Source organism: Populus euphratica, unplaced genomic scaffold (assembly GCF_000495115.2).
Source record: "Populus euphratica unplaced genomic scaffold, PopEup_1.0 scaffold3295.1, whole genome shotgun sequence".
NCBI classification, from domain to species: domain Eukaryota; kingdom Viridiplantae; phylum Streptophyta; class Magnoliopsida; order Malpighiales; family Salicaceae; genus Populus; species Populus euphratica.
The window spans coordinates 689-12,027 of record NW_011503115.1 but is presented as its reverse complement, the minus strand read 5'-3'; the positions used below and the strand labels follow the sequence as shown (position 1 = coordinate 12,027).

Genomic DNA, 11,339 nt, shown 5'->3' with positions numbered 1-11,339 from the left:
TGGGGTATCCTGGTTTTATATCTGATTTCTCAACATCTGACGAGACTACCAGTGCTCAGATTCGTCAAGATTAGTCTTCATCAAATTTCACTCTCCACCTCAAATTGTCCACATGATCGGGTGTTTAGAGTGTCCCAATTTTGCCATCCCTCAAGGTAATTAAAATTCCCCACATAACGCTTCAACACATGTAATTAGGCAAACATGTGTGATTTCTTCTTCTTCATCTCCATCGACCACCATGATGACCATCAGATGCCTCATGATCGGGCAATTTCTCTTTAATAATTCACCACTGTCATTTCTGATCTCAATCTTAATGATTGGACCATACCATTGCATCCGGAACGATCAAATTAGCTGGAAACAAGTCTTAAATCATCCAAATCGCACTTCAGACGGCTAAGATTTGATCAAAACAATTATGGCTTGATAAATGGCCCAGATTCAATCTCAGAACTGGTTGCACATAGACTCCGCCACACAGAATCCTGTCCCTCGGCTCGCTGCTCGGCTCGGCTTTAACTCAGCTCGGCTCACTCTCGGCTCGCGACTGGTGACGTGGCAGTGGGTCCCACATTGCTGACGTGGCTGCTGACATGTCATGCCACCTGTTCATGCTGGCGAAACTGTGACGTCATCATCATCCGGATCTCGCACGTGGGTCAGATCTTCTGGTATTCGGGTCGGGTCAGCCCATCCGGGTGAAGAAGACGCATGTGACACGTGGCGCGCATTTGCGCGCGTGTCCAGTAACCTTGCCGGCGCGTGATGGCGCGTGCGGCGGTTTTCGACGTCCGATTGCGACGTGGTTTTCACCAGTGGCTTCGTCTATTCCTCCTCTACACAGTGGTATGGTCAAAACACAATTTTGACAACTTTCATTTTTGAGCAAAATCAAACATCACTTTAAACCGAAAGCTCTAATACCAATTGTTGGGAATTCCAGCCGGTGATGTACTGATATTTGCTCATAGGAGGCCAAGCACACTGACACAATATTTAACGTGGTTCGGCAAAATCGCCTACATCCACGGGAGAAGCCATTGCATTATGTAGGGAGAGTACAAGATTTACAATAATAGAGGAGGAGGAATCATCCTCTCTTTGAGCAATTCTCAACCTCACTCTATTTCTCTTCTTTTGTGCTGCAATGGCAGCCCACTCTCTCCTACATTTCTCATCTCTTTGGCTCTACTTCCTCTCTCTCATTTTGCTCTCTCACATATGCCTCTATTTATAGGCATTCATGGAGGCTCTTCTTGCTTTGTTGTCAATATTGGTGGCCACCAACTCTAGCTCATTCAACAATGGTAGCTACCAATAGTTAATGATTAATGGTTGGTGTCTTACATGAAATGGCAACCAACCTAACATAAACTTTTTTATTGCGTGAGATCTGAGAAAAGTTATGGTCACATACTGCTTTAGGATTCTTGGATCCTAAACATGAGGGTTGGTTGTTGGACAGATCCCAGAGTTTTACCTGTAGAAATATTCAGCAGAAAATGGAATTATATGAACCATCTATAACTTCTACTTTGGAGGACCAAAAAAGAAGAAAAGAGTAATGACTTTACCATTTTATCTGTTGGTCCAGTAGCAAGAAGCTGTCAAACATGGTAAGGAAAGTAAGAAAAGTTTAGTGAAGTTGATAATCTAAACATCTAACTAGAACTAAGGATTAAAATATGAAAATGAAGATAGTACATTAGGTGCTAAAGGATTATAAGAGATTGTGCAAACAGCTTTGTCATGTGCATGGAGGGTAAAACTTGGCTTAAGGTCAGAAGCTGATCCAGATGTGGCAGCACGGATGTCAAAACCTTGAACTGTACCATCTTCAAGACTCACCTACAAGGATATCTCAGCATTTTAGAGCATATTTCAGTGCCTCGCAAATCAAACACTATAGACACCAATCATGTATTTAAAACATAGAAACAATATTCCCCTCTGTTTCTTTGTCAAGAAGAAATAGAAGGAACTCAAAAACAGGTATGGGAAAACCATAAATAGAAGGATGAAGCACACACCACAAATAAATGCTTATCATGCGGATCCCAGGCCAAGCTTTCAACGTCAGCTGTGACCGACCACTTGAAACCAGGATCTGAAGGCAACCTTCCATCCTTCTGCAAAGCATAAGGGTAATGACATCAAGACTAAGAAAGCTCTTAATTACCATGACTAATTAAAGAAAACTTTCACATGGAAGTGATCTTAGAAAGAAAAGCCTTGCACCGTGAGGTATAGTGACAATCCAAATCTATAGACATCAGACTAAGCAAGCGCTATATTACCATGACTATTGAATGATCAAAGGATCCACTGAGAAGAACTTGTGGCTCATGATGATTCCATGCAACTGCTTGAACCTGTTAGCATTTGTATGAAAAGAAGAATGGAACCCATATCAATAAGCTAATAACACAAGTACCCATAATTTTTATATCCAGTAAATTTAAATAGAACCATAAGACACAGCATAGTAAAGGGTGTTCATTGCATTGGCTAGAACAAACAACTGCTATGACTTAGAGCTGAAAATATTCCAAAAACCCTGCTCTTATAATTCCAACAAATCTTGGAAGACTAAATTGTTTTATGAAGACAGGCAACTGGCACATTGTATGACAGTTGGATAAAAAGAAGGAACTTAACTTTCATTTGTTTTCTTTTTCATTATTAGAATTTCCTTAACAAATGTTTAGCTTTATGACAAAGGAATATTGACAAGTTATTCAATCACTAGCACGTTGATCTTTGAATGGTTCAACACCATGTCTTGCAGCATACATGTGCATACAATGTGCCTGGTGGTCATTGGGTCGAGGACACTGATAGGTCAGCACCGATGCATGAATAGTTGTAATATCCCAATGAAGGCATACCCAAGTAATAAATGAATCTGGCTTGGTTCACTATCCAAATTATATGAAAGAATAATGTGAGGCTATATTCTTGCCTTGTCTGTATGATGCTCCATTGTAATGTCACATTTTCCAGCATCCACATCCCAAATTTTGACTTGTTTGTCGGCACTAGCACTGGCAAGGATGTTCCTGTATTTATTTCAATACTTATTAGCTATCGGAGCAATCCATCAACGTTAGCAGATAGAACAGAACTAGATCGTATGAGATTCCCCAGACCTAAAATGCTTGTTCCAAGCAAGACCAAGGACAGAATCAGTGTGACTGCCTTATTTGTATTTAAGTGATGTGTTTGTATTTGTGACTTGTACGTAATTGTTTGAAAAAAAATATATATGATTTTTTGAAAATATAAAATATATATATATAAAAATATTTCAAATCATGCATTAAAAAGATATTATATTATCATTTTAAATTAAAGTATTTAAACAAATTTTTTTTATCACACATTAAAAAAACATAATTTTTTTCTTGAGAATATATATATATATACACAGAAGAATTTCAATTCTTACATTGAAAAGATATTATGTTATTTTTTTAAGTTGAAGTATTAAAGCCAAAATTTATTTTATTTCATATTAAAAAAATATAATTTTTTTTCTTGGAAATATAAAATATATACACTAATGAATTTTAAATCTCATATTTTAAAAAAAAAATCAGGTTCATCCAAGTTGTGCTAGGTTGTTGCCCTAACCGATATTTTGTTAAATCCGGACTGCTCCAGCCACCGGGTCAGCTGAGTTTCGAGTCAACCCTTCGTGTCGGGCCGGGTTTAATAACTAGGATAAATGTAATATTTTCAGCCATGAATATAATGAAAAAAGGATAAAGATAAATAGTGATTGTTTTTAAAATTAACACATTAAAAAATTAAAAAAACATAAAAAAAATAATTTTCATAAAATCTGCCTTATAAAACTTGAAAAAATTACTATGGGGTTTACATATATTTTAAAAATATATAACATATATTTTATGAAATTATTTTTTTACTCTATATCTTGGATCAATTTATAAATCAATTAAAATTATTTTTTTAAAAAAATGGTTTTAAAGATACCTTTTACATGGCCGAATGCATTTAGAAAAATAGATTCATTTTGTTGTGAGCCTTGGGCCATTATGTTTTTTCTGCACCTTTTGGGTTCTGTTTATTTTTTTATTTTAAAAATATTTTTGAAAAAAATAAAAATATTTTATTTTTTTATTTATTTTAAATTAATATTTTTAATATTTTTAAATCATTTTAATATGTTAATATCAAAAATAATTTTAAAAAAATAAAAAATATTATTTTAAAAAACAACTATAACTAATTAATTTATAAAAGAGATGGTCTAATTTATAAACTATGTTAAAACAAACATAGTTTATGATAGTTAAGGATTGAAAATTGATTATAACTATGTTAATTTTGAATTTTGTTAGTTTCAAGTCAAACGATTGGGTTTAAAATGCCGGAGAAAAAATGATATTATCTAATATAATTATTAAATTTAGTATGTTGCGTTGATTATAAAAATTTAAGATTAAAGCTCAATTTAATCTAATTTTTAGTTGAATCGATCTTACATTAATTTAATAAAACTTAATCAACTTGCTTGGTAATATAATTAATTTAGTTAAAATTATGCTTTAGATTAATAAAAAAATAGTTTTTGAAAAAAATAAAATAATATTATTTTAATAAAAATAATTAATTATATTGATTGGATAACTCAATCCTTTTCCAATTGAATTCCCAAGGCAGACCCGACAACTATACATCATGCTACAACACCATTTGTGGACGAGCCAAAAAATACCCCAAAGGCCTCACATCTCAAGACAAGTCGTTCAACCACGCAGAACAGGAGAGAAGAGAAGCAAAATTGAGGAAGGCCATGCTTGTAACGTAAACAATTTTTAGAAGAGATGATGCAGAGTCAACGAGACCCTTTTGTAGAATCTTTACCCTGTTCATGGATAATAATAATAGTAACTGGTATGGTTCTTTTCTAATCACTAAAATATAATCATTAGATCCACTGCTGTTTTCGCATTTCATTTTTTCTTTGTTGTCGTTTCGATTTCAATTTTGTTTCAGCTATCGTAACACAAGTGCTTGTTGGCGTTGCATCGGTTGCTGCTCCGAGCTCTAACTGTTACGCTCTCGATAATTCTAGTCGAATTGTTGATTTTGTATCCTACATTCACGTTGTTATAAATTACGTTAGAAAGAAAGCTTGTTGTTTTCTCGGATTTTTGTTGATTTTCCTTAAGATGTTAATTTTTTTAGAGCAGTTGGATTGGGCATTTTTTTGAGTATGAAGGGAAGGTAATTTCGTTTTTCAATTGAGAATCTGAAGATTTTTATTTTTATTTTTATTTTTTTTGGCTATAAATTTGTATTGTGACGCAGGAAACGGACGTAGTGATTCGGTTTTGCAAAGACGTGGAGGCTAGATCCCAAACGGTTGTAGTCTATAACACCAATTTTTTTTTTTATAAAAAAATTGCTATAAAGATTGAGTACAAGTAATGATTTAAGTAAACTACTGGTGGCGTAAAAGATTGGATGATGTATAGGGAAGAATTGCATTTTGCATTAAGAAACTGTGTCAAGTGATCTTTATTTTTGCTCTGACTAATTGCACAACTTGCGAAGCTTAACCAATTATGCTACTGAAGAACAAATTTTAAACTGCACATGCAATTTAGTTTGTAATTTAATGTTTCTGTTATGCAATTGTGGTTTTATATTCTAGTGTATTTTGCTTGCATTCTGTGCAGGGATATGTGGACTTTGGCCGATTTAATAATTTCAACCACTTTGTTGCTGGCTCAGGACGTGTTGATTTTGTTCAAGTAAGGTCTTTGCTTGTAAATTATATTGTTCTGAACTTTGTTGATGATGACATGATGACATTATGCTCTATCTCTAGCCTGCTCCTTTTCCTTAATAGGCTACATCAAATTTATCAGTCCTTAGGGGTGTGTGTGTGTTGGGGGGGGGGGGGGGTGTGTGGAGAAGATGATGATACAATGCAAGAGAATGATTCTTGGCAATCCTTTCAAATGAAAAATGATAATTCAATACAAGAGAATGATTCTTGGCAATCCATCTTTCTGAATTAAATTTTTTGTTTGCATGTATGGAGTAGAGTTGCAATCTGATCCATGTCTTTTTGGCCTTCATTTTGGGAGAGGGTGTCAGTTATGTTCTCAAGATACTTGAAATGCTAGTTGCAATAGGAAAAGGTCCTATGCAATGGAAGGTAGTGCTTCCCATTTGTTTAGTAGAGGGTCAATCTATAAAGTTCTGAAATTTTGCCATTGAAAAGTCGCTTCTAGAATCCCTTCATCTCACTATCACATTTTCTCCCCGAAGGATTTCAAAAGTTTGGTTTTTGCTGATTGATGATGCTGAACGAAATAAACATTTTTTAATGGTTGGCTGACTAATTTCTATTTATCAATGCTATTTTCAACTTAGTGCTGTTATGGTGCTGCTTATTTCTGGAATTCAAAATCCAGTTGTCTGAATCTTCTAAATCTTTGTCTTTAGGGGTATTACAATGGTGACTTGCTGAATTGTGAGCAAAGTTATGACAAACTGGGACGTACTGCTCAGGTCAGTTGTGATGATGTTTCTTTTCTTATTTCATAGCGTGGCACCCCCACCAAAAATAAGAAAGATAAAGTTAAATAAACATCGTGTAAATCTCATGTTTGTAACATGTATTTGTTGTAGCTTTGCATTCAATAGTGCTATTTTATTCATATTATCTTAATAAATGTCTCTCTTTTCCAATCTCAGGTGAATATTATATGTGGAAGTTGTTTAAATGGACAGTGTAAAGGTTTGTGAATGTTTCAACATCCAGTTGCTTCATGGCCATCTTGGAACTGTAAAGTGTTCGTTTTGTTGATCATTTCTTTATTTTGTTGCAAGGAAGCTTAAATCATTAGTATTCCAATGAATTGAATGAACAATAAAAAACCTAGAAATTCTGTGGAAATTAAAGACTAATAATGGCAGTCATAATTCTAGAAAATGTTTGTTTAAAGAAGGTTAATGCACCCTTAGAGTTGGTTTTGTAAATTCACAAAGTGTTTAATGGATGATTTGATTTGACATTGTTAGTTGCTGTTGCACATATCGTGGAGCTGAATGTGTATCATATACACCACAATATGCCTTTTATTTCTTTCTTACGCTTTCCTTGATGGATTCCTTTTTGGGACACCCTATATGACTGAAAATAATATAAATATTAAACTCGCAATCGCTTATTTGTTTCAAGACTATATTTCCTTGAGAGAACTCTTTTTTAATGGTTGGCTGATTTTGGAGTGCATTGTTTTTGTTGTTCTTTCTACTTATCTTTATGGTTTTTGTGTTTCTGAGTCTCTGTTGCATTGCTCGACATTCAAATACACTGTGCCATTAATTAGAGACTGGTTTCATCACCTTTTTTTTTTTTTTTGTCTCATTTCAGGTGAACTTGGATGCATATGCAATGTTACTCAGGAGTCAAGTTGCAGGTCTCTTCCAACAATACTTTGAGTTTCATTTTATTCTGCATAAATCCTTTTTTTTACTGTACCCTAGAGTTATTTTCTAGTTTACGATCCTGTTAATGGCGATATGGTTACATCAATTATTGTGAAATTAATTTCCTGAAGAGGCATGGAATTGAACTATAAGAGCCTTGATATTGAACTTTGAGGGTTCCAGGTGCAGAATTGTGTGTGGTCATGTGGGTAAAAAATGTTTGGTAGGATGTTTTGACTTATTTCACTGAGTGGGAGTAGAAATTTTCTCTGCTTATTTTGATTGATAAAATTCATGTACATTGTAAGTAGGAGAACTACCCAGTATTCAGAGAGGTGGGAAACTACCTTGTTTACAGTCTCTGTATCTGGGTTACAGATGCCCATTCCCAGGTTCCCACTATGAAATTCAAGAAGTAAACACAAAAAAGTAAGAGAATTTCATTTCAATAGTTCTGTCTGTCTGTAATTCTATATTATTACATCTTCACTTGCTGGTGGAGTAAGTTTGAACCAAAGCATATGTTTGTACATGGAAACTTTCCAAGTAATATCAATTATTTTATTTCAAGGCAATAATAAGGTCATATCAGAAAGGTTTAGGTACAAGGCTGTCTTTGGCCATGAGATGTGTAATATAAGCAGGCAGTAATTGTTTTTTTCATTTTTGTGGTGATTGAACGTTTAGGTTTTCCCCCATTTTAGGGGAAGTCAAATGCACAACCTCCTTAAAGGGGGAGTGTTTCTACTAATTGAGCTATAGAGCTCGATTGGTTTGCAGGTAGTATTTGTTGACATAATTGAACAGTTTCAAAGTGTCAGGTACTGAATTTTTACCATAAATGTCAGATTTTCAAGATAGAAAGAAGAATTGCAAATTCTTCACGAGAAGACCTTTAGATAGCTGTCAAAATCTGGAGATGGAGAGTTTTAAATCATGAGTGATTGACTGGTTTTTTTAGAGAAGTGTCAAGTAAATCATTGGCTGTGTTGTCAGTAAATAATACATAATCAAGGATCAAGATCTTCCTTCCATTTCTCATTTGGCCTTCTAGGAACTTTTGAAGAGAGGGGGGTGAAATCTTTCAAGTTTCCTTGCTAAACTTCTTGAAGAAATTGCATGGTGCCCCTGTGCTCTACCAAATCAAAAGGGACATGGAAGCTATATCTTTGTGCACTAAAAGTTATTTGGAAAACTGCTTATTGCTTAATGATTATTACTTTAGGAAAAACTTGGTGGAAAGGGAATGATTGGGTATGAAATGTTCAAATTGCTTGTGGTGTCTGGAATTGCAATTATGTTGTAAATAAACTAGCTTTAGAGATTCCCTTTTCTTTTTCTAATTTTCCAAGTCCTTAGTTCAACTGTCGAGTCACTTCTCTAAATGTGTGGCTATTTTTCCCACTATCAGATTTTTTGTTGAACTTGCAATTCCATGCGAGAAACCTGGTCCTCGGGTATTTGAAGGCTTCACCATTGGATTTCATCCACGATCATGGGAAATTGTAAGAAGCCATGCTTTTACTGCTGATGAATGCAACAGAAGAGAACATTTGTGGAAGTTTCACTTCTTTCATAAAATTGTAGGTTTACAATGGATTGACTCAACTAGGCTATGAAAAGTCTCACCATGATTTTAGGTAAAAGATCTGTCAATTGAATGGTGTAGCAAAAGCTTTTGCTCCATTTACTGAAAAAACACTCTCATTATCCTGACCAATGATGCGCTTTCTCGTTTTCAGCTTCACAACTGAACAAACTCAAGTAACCCTTTATATGACTGCTATTGCTTCCCTTTCCACTTTGGTGCGGAAGCCTATGATTAAGGTACTACTTGTCAGTTCCATGGATTAAAAACTGATATTTGTAGTTGTATGATGTATCCACTTATGTGTCTGATATTTTTATGTTGATTACCCTCTCAGATTCTTCCAGAGAAAGGCCTGGAGGTGAGGCTGTCAGGTTCAGGGGCGACTGGAAGTCCTCCTACAACCTTGACACCTACATTGTTAAATGTTGAATGGACATGTATGTTTACCACTCTTTTTGATGTTTCATTGATATCTCTTTTATTTGATAATCTTCTAACATTAGATTTGTAAGTTTTGAAGGCCAGGAGGCTCGTGATACTCCATATGAAGTTAATGTCACAATACCAATAGAGGGTTATGAGCCCATTCAGTTTTTCCTTGCCAAAAGTTGTGGTAAGCTCATTTGTTGTTGGAGCAATCCAAGCTTTCCTGAAATGTATGGTTTTCTTAATGTCTGTACAATGTACCATTTGAATGATCCCATAGATGATGCCTTACACTTTTCTAAACCTATTTGGTCGTGTCAGAACTTGTATCATTCTCTGATGACAGTAACAAATCTTCAGAGGCATTTTTTGAGTGATGCCAAACACCAACAAGTTTCTGTGCCAATACCCACTAAAAATGTGCTGGTGTTTGACTTTAGTTTCAATGCCTGCTTGCTTACTGTATAACAACCTGGTTGTTTGTTCAAATTTTGCAGAACATAGGCAGGATCAAAGAGAAGATTCTACACGAGGATGGGCTATCTTTGGAATCATATCTTGCATGTATGACAATTCAATGATTTCTCCATCTTGAGTGTTAAGAGCACATTTCAAGTAGATTTTGTGTGGGCTATATTTGGAATCTATCTTGCTTAAGTCGATTTAACATTCTTCATCTCCTTCAGTGTCTGATAAGGAAATAAATTTTATGTTCTCATTGGCATGTTACTGGTTCTAATGGGTGTTTCTTTATCCATTCTGAATTTTGATGACTGAACACGTTGGCATGGAACAGATTCATTGTTGCATCAACTCTGTTTTGTGTTGGAGGGTTCATTTACAAAACACGGGTGGAACGCCTGGTAGGCTTCTTTGCTTTCCTTTTCAGCATTTGATAGTCTCTAGCTTCTGATTTTCTTCACAATAGCTGTGAAATAATATACATCTATATTTACTCGTTGATTTATTGTTTGAATTCAGCATGGGACCGATGCTTTGCCAGGCATGACATATTTGTCTGCGTGTTTAGAAACTGTAAGTCCTCATAACTTTTCTGGCAAATTATGTTATTTGATTTTTACTTTTAAATGATGGTCTATAATGAGCGGAGTTAATTAGAATTTCACGTAAGCGGTAAGGGGTCTGTGAACAGGCCCGTTGGTGAAGTTCATCAAGTGGATGAAAAACCTGTACGGTTATTGCATATGTATAGACTTCCTAGCAGCTAAATTGCTTTTGTGAAAAACAGGCAAGTGGAGTAGGCTATGGCTATTCACGACCAGAAGAGAATAGCAGTGGCTATGCTAGTGAAGCTTCCTGGGAACGGCCATCAGCTTCAGCTCAGGGAACAAAGAAGCAAAGTACACGAAACTACGGTTCCATTTAAAGCTTGCGGGCCTCAGCTTCAGTCAAGGAATATGGAGACCTAGCAATAGAAAGTATTTTTGAGTTAGAGGTAATTGTATCCTTTTTTAACCATTACTTTCAGGCAATTATCTGCAAATTTTTTGTGCATCAACATAAAGATAATAGAGAATTTTATACATTGTATCACAAGAGGTGCTTGTTGAGGGTTCAAATTAACAAGAAGCATTTCTCATGATTTTCAAGTCAAGGCTTCCAGTTTGTTTTATCTCATTCTTGATCATAGAATCACCTCATAATGCTTCCAAGATTTGCCTCTCTGATAGCATATGTTACTGATCTGGAATAAAACATCTGCTAATTGCTGTGGAAATTCACTTTTACGTAAGATCCTGGTTACAATATATGGGTGGCATCAAGCCGCCAACTGCGTGGATGGTGGATGATGTGCCAGACAGAACAAGCATATGCATTA

General features: G+C 35.2%; 1 protein-coding gene and 1 pseudogene across 1 annotated transcript; one reads left to right on the top strand and one right to left on the bottom strand.

Moving 5' to 3' along the window:
- Positions 1-1,370: 1,370 nt before the first annotated feature.
- On the bottom strand, positions 1,371-4,066 carry LOC105119653 (periodic tryptophan protein 1 homolog; annotated as a pseudogene).
- Positions 4,067-4,650: 584 nt separating this feature from the next.
- LOC105119652 (uncharacterized) lies at positions 4,651-11,132 on the top strand. The gene is made up of 17 exons (XM_011017816.1): positions 4,651-4,929; positions 5,032-5,126; positions 5,224-5,262; positions 5,347-5,400; positions 5,718-5,792; positions 6,493-6,558; positions 6,745-6,787; positions 7,427-7,472; positions 8,894-8,987; positions 9,070-9,122; positions 9,225-9,309; positions 9,408-9,510; positions 9,594-9,686; positions 9,997-10,063; positions 10,296-10,362; positions 10,481-10,534; positions 10,749-11,132. Exons 1-17 carry the CDS (start codon positions 4,860-4,862, stop codon positions 10,884-10,886), a joined length of 1,242 nt encoding a protein of 413 aa, XP_011016118.1. The 5' UTR covers positions 4,651-4,859; the 3' UTR covers positions 10,887-11,132.
- The last annotated feature ends 207 nt before the right edge of the window (positions 11,133-11,339 follow it).

Excerpts from the sequence above, each read along its gene's own strand:
- LOC105119652 (XM_011017816.1), top strand. The coding sequence starts at position 4,860 with ATGATGCAGAGTCAACGAGACCCTTTTGTAGAATCTTTACCCTGTTCA. Across the intron at positions 7,473-8,893 it reads ACTCAGGAGTCAAGTTGCAG|ATTTTTTGTTGAACTTGCAA; the intron begins GTCTCTTCCAAC and ends TCCCACTATCAG. Across the intron at positions 10,363-10,480 it reads AAACACGGGTGGAACGCCTG|CATGGGACCGATGCTTTGCC; the intron begins GTAGGCTTCTTT and ends GTTTGAATTCAG.